Below are 23347 nucleotides of genomic sequence, written 5' to 3'. Positions count from 1 at the left end.
GAAAAGTCAAGCTGGGAACTCTGTCAGGCAAATATGCCTCCCATTTTATTCCTTATTCCTAAATAAGATAGCTACAAAGATTTTTAAAAGCTACATACCTTCCTCAAAATTTACCTACAAGGAAATTCCTTGTAGACAAAGGACAGACAGAACTCAGTGTCATCCCTCTGCTCACATGAGACAAATGCGTATCTGATTTTTTCCTTTGTCCTATGTTTCACTAAGCCAGACTAAGGCATAAGTGACTATTCCTGTAAATCACGAATTCAGTGAAAGCCTAATCTGAAACTCCAAAAGAATGCAACAGTTTGTCTGTTATCTACCTATGACCTAGAAGCTTCCTCCCTGATTGAGTTGTGTGACTTTCCAGACCAAGTCGATGGACATCTTTCATATATTTCTATTTTATTTTATTTTTTAAATTTGAGACAGAGTCTCACTCTGTCGCCCAGGCTGGAGTGCAATGGCCCTATCTCAGCTCACTGCAACCTCCACCTCTCAGGTTCAAGCAATTCTCCTGCCTCAGCCTCCCGAGTAGCTGAGATTACAGACACGTGCCACCACACCCGGCTAGTTTTTGTATTTTTAGTACAGACAGGCTTTCATCATGTTGGCCAGGCTGGTCTCCAACTCCTGATGTTGTGATCCGCCCACCTTGGCCTCCAAATTGTTGGGATCACAGGCATGAGCCACTGCGCCTGGCCCACATCTTTCATATATTGATTAATGTCTCATGTCTCCCTAAAATGTGTAAAACCAAACTGTACTTAGACTACCTTGGGCACATGTCATCAGGATTTCCTGAGGCTGTGTCACAGGCATGTTGTTAACCTTGGCAATATAAATTTTCTAAATTGATTGAGACCTGTCTCAGGTACTCTTCGTTGACAAATTGGTGACCCAAGGAAGTAACTCTGAGTGGAGTGGGCCCTGACCTTTGACGATCTCCTGTTGGTGCTTGGTACCAGATTGAGCTATCCTTATGGCTCAAACCAGTAGGACAATTGGCTGAGGCCTGGGAGCTCCCTCTCTAGAGAATCCCTGATCTACCAAAATTTGGTTGAGATCTTAACTTTATTTTGCTGTACATCTTTTTCTGGAGTTTTACTTGCTTCCAATAAGGAAGGCACGTTTTCCTGCTTCCATGACAATAGAGGGCAGGTAACTCCTTACTAAAGTTTAAGCTCGCTTCCAATTGGGAAGGTGAATTTGAGTTTTTTTCCTGCTCCTAGGATGGTATACCCATTCCTAGGTATGTAGGTGAATTTGGGGTTCTGTCTTGGCTAAAGTTAAGATTAATAACCAGCTGGTTTAAATTTCTCCTTACCATTAGAGCACTCAGTAATCATATTGTTTGGGGGTTTTGTGTTATTGTTTGTGCGGTCTTTCTCCCATCAGATGTTTTAGGTTTTTGTTTTGTTTTGTTTTTCTTCGAGGAAGTTTTGATCTTGTCGCCAAGGCTGGAGTACAATGTCACAACCTTGGCTCACTGCAACCTCCGCCTCCCAGGTTCAAGTGATTCTTGTGCCTCAGCCTCCCAAGTAGCTGAGATTACAGGCATGCACCACCACACCCGGCTACTTTTTGTATTTTTAGTAGAGACAGGGTTTTGCCATGTTGGCCAGGCTGGTCTTGAACTCCTGACCTCAGGTGACCCACCTGCCTCAGCCTCCCAAAGTGCTGGGATTACAGGCATGAGCCACTGCACCCGGCCATTGCTTATTATTTAAAGCAAAAATTGGTGATCTAACATCACTGAACCTGAAACTGCCTTTGCAAAAATCATGATAATGAGAGAAATCTAACCTAACTGTTGCTTCTAACCTCACAAGCTGTGTTTGCTCATTACTGGGCATTGGCCCAGCTAACTATGGGTGGAATTCAGTTTATAGTTATGACTTTGAAGAAAGGATGATACTAGTCCCTCCCAAAGTGACCCTCTCAGGTGACTGAAACCAACTTTCTAAGACTAATGAAAGGCTACAATGTTAGGATTATGGGAGGTAACTGAATTCTGCTAAAATGTAGACAGAAACAATAACCAGTTATTTGAAATTTCTCAGTTGCTCCTGTACATAACACTACTATTGTGAAAACCTAAGATTGGTCTTTGAGGTATTTTTCAGACTTTTACAATTGGGCAGAGTCATTCAGGCCACCTGGACGTCTTCTTCACTGGTACCAGAGAACTGGCACTGCCCGGTCCTGTGACCTTCACCCAGAAACTGACTCAGCTCCAGGAGGCCTGTTTTGAACCCTCCTATGATTTTCTCCACAACTAATGAGCCACACCAATTCCCCAGCCCCTTGCTCTCCGAATTATCCTCAAAACCCTAGTCTCCCAACTTTTCGGGCAACAGATTTGAGAACTAACTTCCCCCTCTCCCAACTTGTTCCACTTGGCTAGCCCTGCGATAATTAAACTCTTTGCTGCAAAACTCTCCTGTTTTCAGTGCACTGTCTCTTCTGGGCAGAGACAAGATGAATCCAGGGTGATGACAGACCTAGCTTTCCATGCTTAACACCCCATGTGTTGCGTCTATGAAAGTCTCTGGAGGCCAGGCCCAGTGGCTCACGCCTGTAATCCCAGCACTTTGGGAAGCCAAGGCTGACAGATTTGAAACTACGTTTCCAAAAAAAAAAAAAAAAACAAAGTCAGTCTTTGGAAACGAGTACAAGGTTGACTCTCTGGAGTAAATGGAGATTAGAAAATAAAAGGATTTCTAGGGCCAGGTGCGGTGGCTCACGCCTGTAATCCCAGCACTTTGGGAGGCTGAGGCAGGCAGATCACGAGGTCAGGAGATCGAGACCATCCTGGCTAACACGGTGAAACCCCATCTCTACTAAAAATACAAAACATTAGCCGGGCGTGGTGGCGGGTGCCTGTAGTTCCAGCTACTTGGGAGGCTGAGGCAGGAAAATGGCATGAACCCGGGAGGCAGAGCTTGCAGTGAGCCGAGATCACACCACTGCACTCCAGCCTGGGTGACAGAGCAAGACTCAGTCTCAAAAAAATAAATAAATAAAAAATAAAAGGATTTCTGTTTTGTTTTGTGGGACATCAGCATGGGATTGATCCATCCCCCCATGCAGAGTTTGCCTTTCACATTCCAGTTTGCATCCCCTTCACAGACAATTCTGGGGCTTTTAAATTAAGTTGCTAAACTTTTTCAATAGCAGAAATTTTCCTGGATCCAATCACCAACAGTTTGCCCTGCCCCAGGGAGATCCTGCTGAGTTGCTTCAGCCTCACTGGTAAATGTTGCCTCCTAAACCCGAAAAATAGAGATGCCATGGGAGCCAGAAGAGGAAAGCATAGGCCCCGCCCCTCCGCGGAGGCCCCGCCCCCCTCCTTCTTCCCTCCCCACGCTGTCGCTCGCGGGACCCGCCCAGGATTCCGCTCTGCGCTTAGTTTCCTGCAGACCCGGAAACAGATCGCGCGGAGTGAACCTTATGGCGGTGCGTGGATTTCCCTGTCTATTATTAAGATTAAACTTGGGCTTCGCAGTCCTCTCACCTCCATACCCCGGATTTGGAGGTTCGTACACGCCTGAAAATTCTCATACCGCTCCCCTCACTGCTAGTAAGTCACACATCGCTATGAGACTCTTGGGGTCGTTTCAGTGATTTGGGGTAAAATCATTCTGAGGCTGGTTCCGTCGCCGGTGTTTCTGCCTTCAGGTCATGTAGACATGTTCTTTCCTTAAATTTTTCCGTTCGAAACCCTGTACTGACCCCTCCTCCTGCCCCGCACTTTTTCAAGTCCTCACCCGCGAGGTGGAGTCGCGTCCTGGGCGCCTCCCAGCCTCGCCCTCGTCGGCCCCGCAGCCCCAGTCCCAGGGAGGCTGCGTCCTCTGCCTGGCGGGATCCTGTAGACCCCACCCCTATCCTAAGGCGCCTTCGCCCCCCACCTCCCTCCAACTCATGCTGGGCCCTGCTGCTCCCCAGGCCTCTCGTTTGCAGTCCCCGCTTCCCCTGAGCCCGCGTTAGGGAGGTGCCCAGGGCCTGTCCTGTGACACCCGGTGTTCTTGCCTTCCCAGCTCCACCCCCTGGAAAAATGTGCTCCTGCGGGATGCAGGTGTCTTACCCCAAACCCTCCTTGAATGTGTGAGCCAAGGGGATCTGGAAACGGGGACTGCGAGAGAAGTAGACAAACTGAGACAGAGAATGAGGGAAACCCATAAACAGATGGCAAAATGGAGGATGCGTGGGGGATTCGCAAAGAGACAGGAAGAGTCAAAGAAGAAGCTGAGAAAGTAACAGGATGGGGAAACAACTGGAGAAATGTAGAGAAAAGCTCCATGTCCAGAAAGGTGAAGGACAGCAAGGTAGGGAGAGGGGCAGCAGAGGGGAGGCTCCTCAGACAGAGAGTGAGGGAGAGGAGGAGGGATTTGGAGCCACGGCAGGCAGCAGCGTGGTGCTGGGACAGCAAGAAGGGGCAACTGGTGACAAGGAGAGCAGAAGAAGAACCACAGCAGGGTGCTCAGGGATTATTGGTTCAAATTCATTAAAAGCTATAGGCCTGTTCAGATTGTCTGTTTCTGTTTGAGTTTTGGTGCTGGAACAACTGGACATCCAAATGCAAAAAAGAAAAAAATCCAGACAAAAACCTCACGTTTTGTGCATAAATTAACTCAGAATGGATCATAGACCTCAGTATAAGCCTAGGGATCTGAGGGTGCTAGAGACTGAGGACGAGGGGGTGTAAACAGGGAAGAGGGAATTTAACAGGGGAAGCAGAGATGGGGAAAGACAGAGGCAGAAATGTATGGACACTGGGAACAATCCAGTGATTGGGGAGAAAGGGGGACAGGAGGTGAAACAAGTTGTAAGACTGGAGCAGAACAGGTGGAAAAGATGGAATAGCAGGAAGAAGCGGAGAAACAGCAAGAGAGGAGAGAAGCTCAAAATGAGGAGCAGAAACCCAGGGGGAAACAGAAAAGAACCCAAGAGTTAGAGAAGATGAGAATGAGAGATATTTACAGAATAAGGGAAACACAGAATAATGAACAAGGTGGGGGGGTGTTGATTGGATGAGTTGATTGAATTGTGACATATTGATTTCTCTGTTTATAATATAACACATATTAAATTTTAAATTTTTTTCTGAGTGTGGTGGCTTGTGCCTGTAATCTCAGCACTTTCGGAGGCCGGGGCAGGCGGATCACCTGAGGTCAGGAGCTCAATACCAGCCTGGCTAAGATGGGGAAACCCCGTCTCTACTAAAAATACAAAAATTAGCCGAGCCTACTGGTGCACGCCTGTAGTCCCAGCTACTCGGGAGGCTGAGGCAGGAGAATCACTCGAACCCTGGAGGTGGAGGTTGTGGTGAGCCGAGATCACACCACTGCACTCAGCCTGGGCGACAAAGTGAGACTTTGACTCAAAAAAAAGGAAAAAGCTTTAGAGCAGAACTGAAAGGAAGGAAAGTACACTTGGAAGAGGGCCAAGTGATCGACTTGAAAGGCAAGTGTGCAGTTTGACCTTTTGACTTAGGGTTTTATACGTTGGCATACTTCTGGGGTCTTGCTTCCTTGGGGTGGGCTGTTCTTCCCTTGGGGTGGGCTGTCCACATGCACATGCTTTAGTCCACTCGCCCAACTCCTGAGATCTGATGGGAAGAGGCTGATCACCAGTTTCAGGTGTTTTCTATCTATGCCTTTCCCTGGTGCCGGCTGTGACTAATTATTATTTTAGAGAGACAGTTAACAACCACCTGACCATCACCTGATGGTTGCCTGGCTCATTCCTGATGTGTGTGAATGGGGACGGGGAGCCCTCTCCTTCTCATACCAGGTAAGCTACCTACTGTAACAAAATGTCATTGCAAATCTTTGAAACATCCTGCCTGACATGTTTGCTCACTCACGCATGCCTTCCCTCAGTCCCTCTCATCTCACTTAGATTCCATCCTGCATGACCTAGTGACATGAACTTCTGAAGAGGCTCTGGTGGGCATGGTCCTTGGAAGGGCTGACACCCAGACATGGATTGGAGATGGGGTGTGGGCCTTGTGGTTTCAGTGCTTCTGGGGAGCAGGGATTGTTTAGGGGCCACATTTGGATGTATGCCACCTCTTTGTAGACCAGGATTCAAGAAGTTACCCATGAAGTCAGGTATTAATATGCACAAGTTCCTGTTGAATGCTTTAAAATGAGAACACTATGGGGAAATCTTTCCTGCCTCGTTTTTATTATATTTGGAACTGAACAAGTGAGTCACTGTGTTTCTGAGTTCAAACTCTTAATGACTGGGAATGGAATGGAAAGTTTAGATGGAGACATCAGTGATAGGATTTTTTCATTCCACACATTTTAATATATGACGTCAACATAAATGTCAAACAGCAGGAGATACATTAAACTATTTTCAGACAGACCAGAACAGAGATGTTGTATTCCTGGAGGAACCCCTGTGAACTGTGTTTTAGGTGAGAATGGTTATCACTGTGCTCATACAGCGAATCACAGCTTCTTTGCCATTGGAGAGAATTGAACCATTTTTTTAACCCAATAATTATTAAATATTCTATTTTATTTTGAACATCACATGGTGAATGTTTTATAGTAAAACTCCAAACTTATAGCTTAGGCACTAAGATGTAACATATCCTCTTTTCTGTTCCGCTTCCTTCCTCGTGCTTATCTCAGTGGAGAACCACCATTCTCAGTTCATGGCAAGAGTCAGCACAAGATTTATAGTAACGTATTTATACATCGATATGAGATTTAAAACATGTTTTTCAGTGAATGTTTTATTGTGATATTTTAACCTGCAAGTTTTGAGATTTTACTTTTGTGTTGGGAAACAGGAGCTCGCTCTTCTGCATCCTTGCTGGAGCATTCTCTTTTGATGCACAGAAGTTTTTCACTTAGATGTAGTTCCTTTCGTCTGTTTTTGCTTTTCTGCCAGTGCTTTTCATATTGTATCCAAGAAATCACAGCTAAATCTCATGTTCTGGTATTTTCTTCTCTTTCTAGTTTAAATGGCTTTTTAAAATCATGAACAGTATTGGATTTTCTCAAATACTTTTTACGCATCAATTCAGATGATCACGTGATTTTTGTCCTTCACTTTGTCAGTGCGGTGTATTACATTGACTTTTTTTCTGTGTTTTTTTTTTTCTTTTTGTCTAATTTTTAGTCACCTATATGTTCTTCCAGGCTTCAGCTTTGAAAAAAACCTTTTTTTCTTGGGGCTGGGCTTGGTGGCTCATTATTCCCAGCACTTTGGGAGGCCAAAGTGAGCAGATCACCTGAGGTCGGGAGTTCGAGACCAGCCTGACCAACGTGGTGAAACCCCGTCTCTACTAAAAATACAAAATTAGCCAGGTGTGGTGGTGCATGCCTGTAATCCCAGCTACTTGGGAGGCTGAGGCAGGAGAATCACTTGAACCTGGGAGGCAGAGGTTGTGGTGAGCCGAGATCGTGCCACTGCACTCCAACCTGGGCAACAAAGGTGAAACTCCATCTCAAAAAAAAAAAAAAAAAAAAAAAAGTTCAGCAGTCAGCGGGGCGCTGTGGCTCACACCTGTAATCCCAGCACTTTGGGAGGCCGAGGCGGGCGGATCACCTGGGGTCAGGAGTTCAAGATCAGCCTTGCCAACGTGGTGAAACCCCGTCTCTACTGAAAATACAAAAATTCAGCACTTTGGGAGGCCGAGGCGGGCAGATCACAAGATCAGGAGATCGAGACCATCTGGCTAACACGGTGAAACCCCATCTCTACTAAAAATACAAAAAATTAGCCGGGCGTGGTGGCGGGCACCTGTAGTCCCAGCTACTCAGGAGGCTGAGGCAGGAGAATGGTGTCAACCCAGGAGGTGGAGCTTGCAGTGAGCTGAGATCACGCCACTGCACTCCAGCCTGGGTGACAGAGCGAGACTCCGTCTCAAAAAAAAGAGAAAAAACAAAAATTAGCTGGGCGTGGTAATGCATGCCTATAATCTCAGCTACTACTTGGGAGACCGAGGTGGGAGAATCACAGGAAAGGCAAATCCATATCTGGCCTAAGTGTCTATTCCAGTAAGGACAAACTGCTGCCCTTTCCATGATGGAAGACCTGCCACCAAGTACCTGGCTGATCACTCCCAAGGAATGGTGCCATATTGAGGGCTCAATGTTGGTCTCTGCTCCTGGCAAATTGGGCACTCAGCGGTGGCCATAGCCAGGTCAGCCTTGGTGAATGGAAGTCCATATTGCTGAGCCCATGTGTAACCTCCATCCCTGCTACCATGGCCACTTTGTTCATGAGCCCATTGGGTGATGACAGGAGTGGCTGGGGAAAGAGGCTGAGTGGTATCCACAGAATGAGTTATCCTATCCATTTCATTATTAAAATCCTCCTCTGCTGAGGTCATCCTTTGGTGAACATTCATGTGGGACACAAATATCTTCACTGTTTTTGACCACTCGGGTCCATCAACATTTGGATGGAAATTCTCCAGATTTTTCTGTCACCAATTTTCCAATCATGCTCCTTCCAAGTCCCTGACCATCCAGCCAAACCATTAGCTACAACTCATGAGTCAGTATATAATCACACATCTGGCCATTTCTCCTTCAAACCGAAGTGCACAACCAGGTGTGCTGCTCAAAATTCTGCCCACTGGGAAGATTTCCCTTCACCACTATTCTTCAGGGATGTCCTAGAAGGTGCTGCAGCTGCCTACTTTCAGGTGGTACCTGCATATCATGCAGAACCATCTGTAAACTGGGCCCTAGTCTTCTTTTGCTCTGTTAACTGATCATAGGGAACTCCCCATGAGGATGTTGATGCAGGCTGAGAGAGAGAAGGCAGGATGGCAGGAGTAGAGACCATAGGCATTTGAGCCACTTTCTCTTTTTTTTTTTTTTTTTGAGATGGAGTCTCACTCTGTCACCCAGGCTGGAGTGCAGTGGCACAATCTCAGTTCACTGCAACCTCCACCTCCCGGGTTCAGGCGATTCTCCTGCCTCAGCCTCCTGAGTAGCTGGGATTACAGGCATGCATCACCACACCTGGCTAATTTTTGTATTTTTAGTAGAGATGGGGTTTTGCCTTGTTGACCAAGCTGGTCTCGAACCCCTGACCTCGAGCAATCCGCCCACCTTGGCCTCCCAAAGTGCTGGGATTATAGGTGTGAGCCACCATGCCTGGCCATTTGAGCCACTTTCTCATGTAACTTCCTTGTGCCTTCAGGAACTGCTTGAACCCAATCACATATATACCATTTCCATTTGATGATGGAATGCTGCCGGGCATGCACAGCTTTATGGCTCCATGAATCAGAAAGTACCCAGTTCATGATAGGCAGGTCAGGTCTCATTGTAACTTGGTGACCCATAGTCAAATATTCAGTTTCTACCAAGGCCCAGCAACAGGCTGGGAGCTGTCTTTCAAAAGGTGAGTAGTTATCTGCAGAGGATGGTAGGCCCTTGCTCCAAAATCCCAGAGGCCCCACTATGATTCACCTTTAGGGGCCTGACAAAGGCTCCAAACAGCATGCCTATCTGCCACTGACACTTCAAGTACCATTGGATCTGCTGGGTCATATGGCCCAGTGGCAGAGCAGCTTGCACAACAGCTTGGACCTGTTGTGGAGTCTTCTGTTCTGGACCACACTCAACATTGGCAGCCTTTTGGGTCACTTGATAAATGGGCCGGAGTGACACACCCAAATGAGAAATGTGTTGTCTCCAAATCCAAACAGGCCCACTAGGCGTTATGCCTCTTTCTTTGTTGTAGGAAGGGCCAAATGCAGCAACTTATCGTTCACCTTAGAAGGAAGATCTTGGCTGGACGCAGTGGCTCATGCCTGTAATCCCAGCACTTTGGGAGGCTGAGGCGGGCGGATCACCTGAGGTCAGGAGTTCAAGGCCAGTCTGACCAACATGGTGAAACCCTGTCTCTACTAAAAATACAAAAAGTTAGCCGGGTATGGTGGCGAATGCCTGTAATCCTAGCTACTCAGGAGGCTGAGGCAGGAGAATTGCTTGAACCTGGGAGGCAGAAGTTGCAGTGAGCCGAGATCGAGTCATTGCACTCCAGCCTGGGCAACAAGAGCAAAACTCCATTTAAAAAAAAAAAAAAAGAAAAGAAAAATATCTTGACCGGCCCCACACCACCGGACCCCTAGAAATTTCACTGAGGTGAAAGAATCCTGAATTTTACCCAGATTTATTTCTCATCCCCTGGCATACAAATGTCTCACCAATAAATTCAGTGTGGTTGCTGCTTGTTGCTCACTGGGCCCACTCAGCATAACGTCATCAATGTAAAGGAGCAGTGTGATATCTTATGAAAGCGAACTGATCAAGATCTCTGTGAGCAAGATTATGACATAAAGCTGGAGAGCCCATATTCCTCCAAGGCAGGACAGGGAAGGTATATTGCTGGTCTTGCCAGCTGAAGGCAGATTCCTTCTAGTGGGCCTTATGGACAGGAATGGAAGGAAAAAAAAGCAGTTAGCGAAATCAGTGGCTGCATACCAGTTACCAGGAGATGTGGTAATGTGCTCGAGCAATGAAACCACATCTGGTACAGCAGCTGCCATTGGAGGCACCACTTGGTTGAGCTTATGATAATCCACTGTCATTCTCCAAGATCCACCTGTCTTCTGCACAGGCCAAATAAGAGAGCTGAATGGAGATGTGGTGGGAATCACCACCCCTGGATCTTTCAAGTCCAGAGACATGATGTTGTTGTTTTTGTTCGTTTTTGAGACGGAGTCTTGCTTTAACGCCCAGGCTGGAGTGCAGTGGCGCAATCTCAGCTCACTGCAACCTCCACCTCCTGGGTCCAAGCAATTCTCCTGCCTCAGCCTCCCAAGTAGTTGGGACTACAGGTGTGCGCCACCACGCCCAGCTAACTTTTGTGGGGTTTTTTTGTCTTTTTTTTTTTTTTTGAGACGGAGTCTTGCTCTGTCGCCGAGGCTGGAATGCATTGGCGCCGTCTCAGCTCACTCCAACCTTCACCTCCCAGATTCAAGCGATTCTCCTGCCTCTGCCTTTTGAGTAGCTGGGATCACAGGCACATGACACCATGCCCAGCTAATTTTTGTATTTTTAGTAGAGATGGCGTTTTACTGTTGGAGCTGGTCTCCAACTCCTGATCTCGTGATCCGACCACCTCGGCCTCCCAAAATGCTGGGATTACATGCGTGAGCCACCGCGCCCAGGCTGTATTTTTATATTTTTAGTAGATACGGAGTTTCACCATATTGGTCAGGGTGGTCTTAAACTCCTGACCTCGTGATCCACCAGCCTCAACCTCCCAAAGTGATGGGATTATAGGTGTGAGCCACTGTACCTGGCCTGTGATGTTTTTTATTTGCAATTCTTCTAGATGGAGGCAGCTCTAGTGGCTTCCGTTTGGCCTTTCCCACCATAATAGCCCTCACTCTACTAGTCAGCAAGCTAATGCGGGGATTCTGCCTGCTGCTAAGTATGTCTCTTCCATTTATGCATTTTGGCACCGGGGAAATGACCACAGGATGAGTCTGGGGACACACTGGACTCACTGTAAATCAGACCTGAGCTAAAACTCCATTAATTATCTGATCTCCCATAAACCCCTACTGTAACTGAGGACCGAAATGATGTTTTGGGTCCCCTGGAATCAATGTTAGCTCAGAGCCGGGTCCACTAGTCCCCAAAAGGTCTGATCATTCCACTTTCCTCAATGCATATTTACCCTGGTAAAAGGCCAGCGGTCTCCTTGGCAAAGGATGGGAGAAAGATTGACAGTATAAATTGTCGTGCAGTGAGATCTTTTCTTAAGGAAATCCAGCTTCCCTTTCATTCAAGGGGTCCTGGGTCTGTAAACTGGCTCAAGTCTGGAAATTGATTGAGGGGCCATAAGTCTCGCTAGTTGGCCCCTACCTCCTTAAGATCCAGTTATTCCCACTGCATTTAAGTTTTTCAATTGAGTGACTGGTTCCCATTGTAAGATCTGGCATACGGAGAAGATCAATCACAGAGCTCTGCAAGGATGCAGGTGCTCCCTTCACAAATCTATTTCACAAGTGAAGACTAAGCTCTGATTTTTTTTTTTTTTGAGATGGAGTCTTGCTCAGTTGCCCAGGCTGGAGTGCAGTGGCACGATCTCAGCTCACTGCAACCTCCACCTCCCGGGTTCAAGCGATTGTCCTGCCCCAGCCTCCTGAGTAGCTGAGATTATAGGCATGTGCCACCAAGCCCGGCTAATTTTTTGTATTTTTAGTAGAGATGGAGTTTTACCCTGTTGGTCAGGCTGGTCTCGAACTCCTGACCTCGTGATCCACCTGCCTTGGCCTCCCAAAGTGCTGGGATTACAGGCATGAGCCACCGCGCCGGGCTCAAGGGAATTATTTTCATCAGCATACCCCGATGATGGTCTTCTCCTTTAAAAGACACATAAACACACATGCACACATACAGAATAAAGCCATTTTTTCCCTTCTACTCGCCCATCTTGTTGGGGGAAGAAAGATAGGTCAGACTGTTACTGTGTCTATGTAGAAAAGGAAAACATAAGAAACTCCATTTTGATCTGTTCTAAGAAAAATTCTTCTGCCTTGAGATGCTGTTAATCTGTAACCCTACCCCCAACCCTGTGCTCGCAGAAACATATGCTGTGTTGACTCAAGATTTAGTGGATTTAGGACTGTGCAGGCTGTGCTTTGTTAAAATGTGTTTGCAGGCAGTATGCTTGGTAAAAGTCATCACCATTCTCCAGTCTCGAGTACCCAGGGACACAATGCACTGCGGAAGGCCGCAGGGACCTCTGCCCTAGAAAGCCTGGGTATTGTCCAAGGTTTCTCCCCACTGAGACAGCCTGAGATATGGCCTCGTGGGAAGGGAAAGACCTGACCATCCCCCAGCCCAACACCCGTAAAGGGCCTGTGCTGAGGAGGATTAGTGAAAGAGGAAGGCCCCTTTGCAGTTGAGATAAGAGGAAGGCACCTGTCTCCTGCTCCTCCCTGGGAATGGAATGTCTCGGTGTAAAACCTGATCATACATTCTATTTGCTGAGATAGGAGAAAACTGCCTTATGGCTGGAGGTGAGACATGCTGGGGGCAATACTGCTCTTTACTGCACTGAGATGCTTGTGTAAAGTCAAACATAAATCTGGTCTACATGCACATTGAGGCACAGCACCTTTCCTTAAACTTATTTATGACACAGAGTCCTTTGCTCACATGTTTTCCTGCTGACCCTCTCCCCACCATTACCTTATAGTCCTGCCACATCCCCCTTGCTGAGATAGTAGAGATAGTCATCAATAAATACTGAGGGAACTCAGACACCAGTGCCGGTGCGGGTCCTTCGTATGCTGAGTGCCGGTCCCCTGGGCCCAAGTCTCCGTGTCTTATTTCTTTTCTCAGTCTCTCATCTCCACCTTGCGAGAAATACCCACAGGTGTGGAGGGGCAGGCCCCCTTCACCATCTTTAAAACAAAAATTAGTGGTAACTATATTTCCCTCTATGGTAATTCCCCTCTTCTGAGCCCCTTTGAGAATGTCATACTCGTGGCCAGGCACAGTGGTTTACGCCTGTAATCTCAGCACTTTGGGAGGCTAAGGCGGGTGGATCACCTGAGATCAGGAGTTTGAAACCAGACTGGCCAATATGGTGAAACCCTGTGTCTACTAAAAATACAAAAATTTGCCAGGTGTGGTGGCACATGCCTGTAATCACAGCTACTTGGGAGGCTGAGGCAGGAGAATTGCTTGAACCTGGGAGGTGGAGGTTGCAGTGAGCTGAGATTGCACCATTGCACTCCAGCCTGGGCAACAAGAGTAAAACTCCATCTCAAAAAAAAAAAAAAAGAAAAGGAAAGAAAGAAGAATGTCATACTCTGAAAGCTTGCTTTTACTTTCTTTTCAAGTCTTGCCTCCAACTTTTACTTGAACCCTTGAATTCTTGCTTGAATCAAACATTCACTTCCAGCATTCAACTGATCCCTTCTTTTTCAATCATCAGTGACTTCCCATTTCTTTTTTTTTTTTTTTTTTTTTGAGATGGAGTCTCACTCTGTCATCCAGGCTGGAGTGCAGTGGCATGATCTCTGCTCACTGCAAACTCCGCCTCCCGGATTCAAGCAATTCTCCAGCATCAGCCTCCCGAGTAGCTGGGATTACAGGCATGCACCACCACACCCAACTAATTTTTGTATTTTTAGTAGAGGCGGGGCTTCACCATGTTAGCCAGGCTGGTCTCAAACTCCTGACCTAAGGTGATTGTGATTTGCCCACTTTGGCCTCCCAAAGTACTGGGATGACAGGTGTGAGTCACTGAGCCCAGCCAACCTCCCCATTTTTACACTTTTTTTTTTTGTTTTTTGAGAGTCGCTCTGTCGCCCAGGCAGGAGTGCAGTGGTACATCTCAGCTTACAGCACCCTCCGCCTCCCAGGTTCAAGCAATTCTCCTGCCTCAGCCTCCTGAGTAGCTGGAACTACAGGCACGTGCACCACGCCCAACTAATTTTTGTATTTTCAGTAGAGGTGGGGTTTCACCATGTTTGCCAGGACAGTCTCGATCTCTTGACCTCATGATCTGCCCGCCTTGGCCTCCCAAAGTGCTGGGATTACAAGCGTGAGTCGCCACACCTGGCCTACACTTTTTTTTTTGGTCTTTTTTTTTTTTTTCCTTTTTGTGGAGAACAGGGTCTTGCTATATTGCCCAGGCAGGTCTCGAACTCCTGGGCTCTAGCTATCCTCTCGCCTCTGCCTCCCTGAGCGCCGGGATTACAGATGTGAGCCACTGCACCCAGAGAACTTCCCCATTTTTAAATGCAATATTTAACTTCCTGTCCTCATCTTTCTCTTCCTTTTGGTAGTATGTGGTACAGTTGATCACTTTCTCTTCTATGAGAAAGAAAAAAGTTAAATGTTTACTTAAAACAGGTGAGGAAATAAATCATTTCCAATTTCTTTTGTGGTGTGGGAGAGAGTTGTTTGAAGACCTTGTCCCTATCTGATCTGCTTCCCCAGGACATCTCTGACCTTATCTCCTGCTAGTGAGCGCTCACTCTGTCTGTTCCAGCCACACAGGCGTCTTCCCTTTTCCTGTGCTCTGGGTTGTTTCTTTTTTCTGTCTTTTTTTTTTTGGAGACATAGTCTCACTCTGTTGCCCAGGCTGGAGTGCAGTGGCACGATCTCGGCTCACTGCAACCACCGCCTCTCTCAGGTTCAAGCAATTCTCCTGCCGCAGCCTCCCGAGTGGCTGGGATTACAGGCGTGAGCCACCACGCGTGGCTAATTTTTGTATTTTTAGTAGAGACGGGGTTTCACCATGTTGGCCAAGCTGGTCTGGAACTCCTGACCTCAGGTGATCCACCTGGATTGGCCTCCCAAAGTGCTGGGATTATAGGTTTGAGCCATTGGGCTGGGCCATATGTCTTCTTTTGAAAAATGTTCATGTCCTTTGCCCCTTAATGGGGTTGTTTTATTCTTATAAATTTGTGTAAGTTCCTCATAGATGCTGGATATTAGACTCGTCAGGTGCATAGTTTGCGCAAAAGTTTCTCACAGTCTGTACGGTTTTCTATTCATTGTGATAGTTTCTTTTGCTATGTGGAAGCTCTTTGGTGTAATTAGATCCCATTTGTCAATTTTTGCTTTTGTTGTAATTGCTTTTGGTGTCTTCGTTATGAAATCTTTGTCCATTTGTATGTCCAGGATGGTATTGCCTAGATTATCTTCCATGTGTTTTATAGTTTGGGATTTCTCATTTAAGTCTTTGATTCATCTTGACTTAATTTTTTGTGTGGTATAAGGAAGAGGTCCAGCTTCAGTCTTCTACATGTGGCTAGCCAGTTATCCCAGCATCATTTATTAAGTAGAGAGTGTTATCTCCATTGCTTGTTTTTGTCAGCTTCATCGAAGATCAGATAGTTGCAGGTTTGTGGCCTTATTTCTGGGTTCTCTGTTCTGTTCCCTTGGTATCACAGACCAGAAGTTTTAACTTGACGAAGTTTCATTTATCATTTTTTTCCATGCTTTTGGTGTCATATCTATGAACTCTTTGGTGTGCTTGTTCCCAATTAGTTTACAGTATGTTTTTCTAATTCTTGATAGATTAACATTTGATGGTTTCTTTATTTTGCATTTCACAACACGGTCCTTTTTGAATGAGTGTCAAATTTAGGTGCAGATTGATCTTTTTTCATTGTGGATATTCATTTGGTCCAGCACCATTATTTGAAAGTCCTGCTTTCAATTGCTTTGGTGTCTTTTTTTTTTTTTAATTTTTTTTTTGAGATGGAGTCTCACTGCCACCTGGCTGGAGTGCAGTGGCATGATCTCGGCTCACTGCAACCTCCGTCTCCTGGGTTCAAGTGATTCTCCTGCCTCAGCCTTCCGAGTAACTGGGATTACAGGCACGTGTCACCACACCCAGCTAATTTTTGTATTTTTAGTAGAGACGGGGTTTCACCACATTGGCCAGGATGGTCTCAATTTCTTGACCTCGTGATCTGCCTGCCTCGGCCTCCCAAAGTGCTGGGATTACAGGCATGAGCCACCACACCTGGCCTGCTTTGGTATCTTTATCAAATATCAGTTGAAAGGAAAATATTTGTGCATTCTCTATTCTGTTCCATGGATATATATATCGCTCCCCACCAATGCCATGCAGTCTTTTTTTTTCATGCAGGGTCTCATTCTGTCACCCAGGCTGGAGTGCAGCGTTCATGATCTTGACTCACTCACTGCAACCTCCCTCTCCCAGGTTCACGTGATCCTCTCATCTCAGTCTCCTGAATAGCTGGGACCAAAGGCATGTGCCACCATGCCTGGCTGATTTTTGTATCTTTTTGTAGAGATGGGGTCTCTCTATGTTGAGAGAAAAATAAGGTGCCCACATTCATAAATGCAAAAAAAATTGGCAGTATTTAACAGGAAATAATGTTACCTAAAAATAGTGAACTAGGAAGTGATATATCTTCATCAAATTGACAAACATCTGGGACATGTTACAGAAAGTCACACTAAAGTCAGAAATGACACTAAGGAGCTTCTAGTCTCCTCTTATCCAACATCATCTTGGAGGGAATAGCCAAGGAAATTTAAGAAGAAAGAGCAAGATGGGAGACAAGAATTGTCAATTATAGAGGTAAAAGTCATTCTGGAGCAAGTGATTCAATTTCTGTGTAATATATGGTTTTGAACGAATTTCTTAGTCTTGATTTCTGACTTGATTGCACTATGATCAAAGAGATTGTTATGATTTCAGTTATTTTGCATTTGCTGAGGAGTATTTTACTTTAAATTATGTGATCTATTTAAGAGTGTGTGCCGGCCAGGTGCCATGGCTCACGCCTGTAATCCCAGCACTTTGGGAGGCTGAGGTGGGTGAATCATGAGGTCAGAAGTTCAAGAGCAGTTTGGCCAAGATGGTGAAACCCCATCTCTACTAAAAATACAAAAATTAGCCGGGCATCATGGCAGGTGCCTGTAATCCCAGCTACTTTGGAGGCTGAGGCAGAGAATTGCTTGTACCTGGGAGGCGGAGGTTGCAGTGAGCCGAGATCGCGCCACTGCACTCCAGCCTGGGGGACAGAGTGAGACTCCATCTCAAAAAAAAAAAAAAAAAAAAGGAGTGTGTGCCATGTGACAATGGGGAGAATGTATATACTATTGTTTTTGAGTAGAGAGTTCCGTAGATGTCTGTCAGGTCCATTTGATCCAGTGCTGAATTCAAGTCCTGAATATTTTTGTTAATTTTCTGTGTGAATGATCTGTCTGATATTGCCAGTGGGGTGTTAAAGTCTCCCACTGTTATTATGTGGGAGTGTAAGTCTCTTTGAAAGTCTCTAAGAACCTGCATTTTGAGCAAGTTCCTGCATTAGGAATACAGGGTGCTCCTGTGTTGAGTACATATATATTTAGGATAGTTAGCTCTTCTCGTCAGATTGAACCCTTTACCATTATGTAATGCCCTTCCTTGTCTTTTTAGAATCTTTGTTGGTTTAAAGTCTGTTTTGTTAGAAACTAGAATTGCAACCCCTGCTTTTTTTTTCTTTTTCTTTCCTTTTTTTCTTTTTGAGTTGGAGTCTTGCTCTGTTGCCCAGGCTGGAGACCAGTGGTGCAATCTCAGTTCACTGCAACCTCCACCTCCGGTGTGCAAGTAATTCTCCTGCATCAGCTTCCCTAGTAGCTGGGATTACAGGCACAAGCCCCCATGCCCAGCTAATTTTTTGTATTTTTAGTAGAGACAGCATTTCACCATGTTGGCCAGGCTGGTCTTGAACTCCTGGCCTCAAGTGATCCTCCTGCCTCGGTCTCCCAAAGTCCTGGGATTATAGCCATGAGCCATTGCACCTGGCCCCCTGCTTTTTTTCTGTTTTCCATTTTCTTGGTAGATTTTTGTCCCTTTATTTATTTTTTATTTTTTTATTTTAGGAGTTAGTTTATTAGGGGAGGAAGGATATTGTATTGTATAGACATGACCAGTCCTTCTTTTTTAAAGTTACCCCACCCTGAGCCTAAACATTCTAGTTTTTCATTTTCTTCACCTGCAAAAGAGGCATGATGGTATTTATTTTAAATATCATTATAAAGGCAAAATTTCATAAATTTTTTCACTGATTTTACATTCTATAATTACTCTGCTTTCCTAATAAGCAGGGTTTTTTCTCTTTTTTTATTATTATACTTTAAGTTTTAGGGTACATGTGCACAACATGCAGGTTTGTGACATATGTATACATGTGCCATGTTGGTGTGCTGCACCCATCAACTCGTCATTTAGCATTAGGTGTATCTCCTAATGCTATCCCTCCCTCCCCCCACCCCACAACAGTCCCGGGTGTGTGATGTTCCCCTTCCTGTGTTCATGTGTTCTCATTCTTCAATTCCCACCTGTGAGTGAGAACATGTGGTGTTTGGTTTTTTGTCCTTGCAATAGTTTACTGAGAATGATGGTTTCCAGCTTCATCCGTGTCCCTACAAAGGACATGAACTCATCATTTTTTATGGCTGCATAGTATTCCATGGCGTATATGTGCCACGTTTTCTTAATCCAGTCTATCATTGTTGGACATTTGTGTTGGGAAAACTGGCTAGCCATATGTAGAAAGCTGAAACTGGATCCCTTCCTTACACCTTATACAAAAATTAATTCAACATGGATTAAAGACTTACATGTTAGACCTAAAATCATAAAAACCCTAGAAGAAAACCTAGGCAATACCATTCAGGACATAGGCATGGGCAAGGACTTCATGACTAAAACACCAAAAGCAATGGCAACAAAAGCCAAAATTGACAAATGGGATCTAATGAAACTAAAGAGCTTCTGCACAGCAAAAGAAACCACCATCAGAGTGAATAGACAACCTACAGAATGGGAGAAAATTTTTGCAACCTACTCATCTGACAAAGGGCTAATATCCAGAATCTACAATGAACTCAAACAAATTTACAAGAAAAAGACAACCCCACTAAAAAGTGGGTGAAGGATATGAACAGACACTTCTCAAAAGAAGACATTTATGCAGCCAACAGACGCATGAAAAAATGCTCATCATCACTGGCCATCAGAGAAATGCTAATCAAAACCACAATGAGATACCATCTCACACCAGTTAGAATGGCGATCATTAAAAAGTCAGGAAACAACAGGTGCTGGAGAGGATGTGGAGAAATAGGAACACTTTTACACTGTTGGTGGGACTGTAAACTAGTTCAAACATTGTGGAGAAATAGGAACACTTTTACACTGTTGGTGGGACTGTAAACTAGTTCAAACATTGTGGAGAAATAGGAACACTTTTACACTGTTGGTGGGACTGTAAACTAGTTCAACCATTGTGGAAGTTGGTGTGGCAATTCCTCAGGGATCTAGAACTGGAAATACCATTTGACCCAGCCATCCCATTACTGGGTATATACCCAAAGGATTATAAATCATGCTGCTCTAAAGACACATGCACACGTATGTTTATTGTGGCAGTATTCACAATAGCAAAGACTTGGATTTTTGTCCATTTCTTTATTTTAAGCCTATGTGTGTCACTGCTTGTGAGATGGGTCTCTTGGAGACAGCATACCAGTGGGTTTTGGTTCTTTACCCAGCTTGCCAGTCTGTGTCTTAATTGGGGCATTTAGCCCATTTACTTTTTTTTTTTTTTTCCTGAGACAGAGTCTTGCTCTGTTGCCCAGGCTGGAGTGCAATGGCATAATCTCAGCTGACTGCAGCCTCCGCCTCTGGGGCTGAAGCGATTCTCCTGCCTCAGCCTCCTGAGTAGCTAGGATTATAGGCATGCACCACCACACCCAGCTAATTTTTGTGTTTTTAGTAGAGATGGGGTTTCACCATGTTGGCCAGGCTGGTCTGAAACTCCTAACATCATGATCCACCCACTCCACCTCCCAAAGTGCTGGGGTTACAGGCATGAGCCACTGCATCCACCTGGCTGCCCATTTACATTTAAGGTTAATATTGATATGTGTGGATTTGATCCGTTATCATGATGTTAGGTGGTATAGTGTAACTGATCTATGTCCTTTAGTGTGTTTTTGTAGTGGTTGGTAATGGTCTTTCCATATTTAGTGCTTTCTTCAGGAGCTCTTGTACTGCAGGTCTGATGGCAATGAATTCCCTCAGCATTTGCTTCTCTGAAAAGGATCTTATTTCTCTTTCGCTTATGAAGCTTACTTTGGCCAACTATGAAATTGTGGGTTGGAATTTCCTTTCTTTAAGAATGTTAAATATTGGCCCTCAATCTCTTCTAGCTTGTAGGCTTTCTGCTGAGATGTCTGCTGTTATGGGCTTTCCTTTGTAGGTGACCTGACCTTTCTCTCTAGCTTCCTTTAACATTTTTTTCTTTCATTTTGACCTTGGAGAATCTGATGATTATGTGACTTGGGTATGATCTTCTTGTGAAGTATCTTACTGGCGTTCTCTGCATTTCCTGAATTTGAATGTTGGCCTCTCTAGCTAGGTTGGGGAAGTTCTCATGGATAATATGCAAAAATATATTTTCCAAATTGGTTTCACTCTCTTTCAGGGACACCAGTGAATCATAGATTTGGCCTCTTTACATAATCCCATTGTTTTATGTGTTTGTTATCTTTCTTGGATTGGGTTTCAACATACTCCCATAGCTCAATGAACTTTGTCCTTATCCACATTTTGAGTTCTATTTCTGTTATTTCTGCCATCTCTGCATGGTGCAGAAACCTTGCTGGAAAGCTGATGCAGTTATTTGGAGGAAAAAAGGCACTCTAGCTTTTTGAGTTTCCAGGGTTCTTGCACTGACTCTTTCTCATCTTTTTGGGCTTATCTACCTTCAGTCTTTGAGGTTGCTGACCTTTGGATGAGGATTGTTTTTGTTTTTGTTTTTTACTTTTATCATAACGATTTGATGACCTTGAGGGTTTGATTGTGGATTGTGGTATAAGGTGGATTCAGCTGACTGGCTTCATTTCTGGAAGATTTTAGGGGGCCAGCACTTAGCTCCCAACATCTGGACTGCGTGCTCTAACTTTAGGGGACTTGTATTGGACCCCAGCGTTTTCCTCTGACTCCTCAAGAGCCAGAGTGCTAGAGGGTGCCAGAGTACCTGCCTCCATGCAAGTGTTCACCACAGTGGCAGAGACAATGCAGCTGGGTCAGGGGCTGGGGTCCCCTTCTGGAGATTGTGTGCATGGTTACACTGGAGGTGGTATTGGCTTGGGAGTGGGGTGCCAGTGGCCACCATTCTGGGTGCCTTCTCTGCCCTGTAAGCAAGAGTGACACCAATCTTTTTTAAAAGACTGGTAGCAAACCTACCCTTAGTTTGAACTTACAAAGGAGAAGGAGGAATTACAGTTTTGTTGCAGGTCTCCAAACAAACCCACGGCCATAGGAGACAATCATGTCAGGGAAGGCTGGGGCAGCTCAGTGGCCTTGTTTTCTCCTTGGGTGCTTGATACAAGCATAATGCTGCCTGCTGCTCCATGTATCTCCCAGCATCTGGAGGATCCTGAGGCTCAGTGGCTTCTTCCTATGGGCCCCATACCTGCTTGGTCCCACAGGTCTTGGTGGTTTGAGACACTCCTACAAAGCATTTCTCCTCGGAAGGTGATTGGGGCACCTCTTACCAAGAGAGCTACAAAAGCTTGAATCTCTTTTTTCCCTTCAAATTTTTCAGGATACTCAACTCTTCCTTAAGGTGATTGAGATTGGGATAGAGAGGGAAGGAAGAGTCAGGGGTAGAGAAGGAGAAGGTTTCTGAATGCCAGGAAGCAAGACATCATTGGCAGTAATTTTGAGCAGCTTGGTGGCTGCTCTGGTTTCAAGCAAGTGAAGTTTTAATGTTTCATATCCACCCTAAGTGCCCTAGCAGCTTTGGGGACTCTGTCCTTATTTCCTGCCAGGTGGGGGAGAATAAATGATAACCAAACACCATTAAGGTGGCTTTTTTCAATCCAAATTCCCAAAGCACAATTAGTAGGTAGGACAGTAGAGACTTTCACTCCCCTTCTCACTCATCACTTATGCCAAAGCATTTGTTACTGGTAGTCTTCCACACCCTGCTCATAAAAAGCCCTTGCACTTTTCTGTTTCAGAAGCCATGTGTCTATCACAAGCTGATTAGTACGGAAGAAATTCAGATAGAAAAAACTGCTGGGCACGATGGCTCACGCCTGTAATCCCAGCACTTTGGGAGGCTGAGACGGGCAGATCACCTGAGGTCGGGAGTTCAAGACCAGCCTGACTAACATGGAGAAACCCCATCTCTACTAAAAATACAAAATTAGGCATGGTGGCACATGCCTGTAATCCCAGCTACTCAGGAGGCTGAGGCAGGAGAATCACTTGAACCCAGGAGGTGGAGGTTGTGGTGAGCTGAGATTGTGCCACTGCACTCCAGCTTGGACAACAAGAGTGAAACTCCATCTCAAAAAAAAAAAAAGAAAAGAAAAAGAAAAAAAATTAAGCTGGTGTGGTGGCTCACACCTGCAATCCCAGCACTTTGGGAGGCCAAGGTGGGTGGATCACTTGTGGCCAGGAGTTCGAGACTAACCTGGGCAGCATGGTGAAACCCTGTCTCTAGTAAAAATACAAAATTTAGCCAGGCATGGTGGTGTATGCCTGTAATCCCAGCTACTCAGGAGGCTGAGGCAGGAGAATCACTTAAACCCATGAGGCAGAGATTGCATTGAGCCAAGATCATGCCACTGCACTCCAACTTGGGCAACAGAGCAAGTCTGAGTTCCACCATATTATTTAATAAACATTAATAGAGGAAATGCTCTTTTTAGATCCTAACTGTATGGGTATATTCAATTACATTTTTAAAAGCTATATCTCTAACCCATGATGATTAAAGTAAATGAGTGAAAACTCCATTGGGTGTGGTGGCTCATGCCTGTAATCCCAGCACCTTGGGAGACCA

At 45.4% G+C, this 23347-nt stretch overlaps 2 protein-coding genes across 2 annotated transcripts in view; both read left to right on the top strand.

Annotated features, from left to right (window-relative positions):
• The first annotated feature begins 3288 nt into the window (after positions 1-3288).
• LOC100975466 (zinc finger protein 701) overlaps positions 3289-23347 on the top strand; it is a 52438-nt gene continuing 32379 nt past the window's right edge. Inside the window, 1 exon segment of the mRNA XM_014342832.4 lies at positions 3289-3583. Within this exon segment, the coding sequence (XP_014198318.4) occupies positions 3289-3583 (295 nt within the window).
• The window catches only part of LOC100977156 (zinc finger protein 816), a 72160-nt gene continuing 52263 nt past the window's right edge, over positions 3451-23347 (top strand). The window contains exon 1 of the mRNA XM_034944541.3: positions 3451-3583. The gene's annotated coding sequence lies outside the window, so the exon portion shown is untranslated. The remainder of the gene's footprint in view (positions 3584-23347) is intronic.

Source organism: Pan paniscus, chromosome 20 (genome assembly GCF_029289425.2).
Source record: "Pan paniscus chromosome 20, NHGRI_mPanPan1-v2.0_pri, whole genome shotgun sequence".
Taxonomy (NCBI): domain Eukaryota; kingdom Metazoa; phylum Chordata; class Mammalia; order Primates; family Hominidae; genus Pan; species Pan paniscus.
Note: the sequence above shows the minus strand (reverse complement) of the source record. Positions and strands in the feature narration are given on the sequence as shown.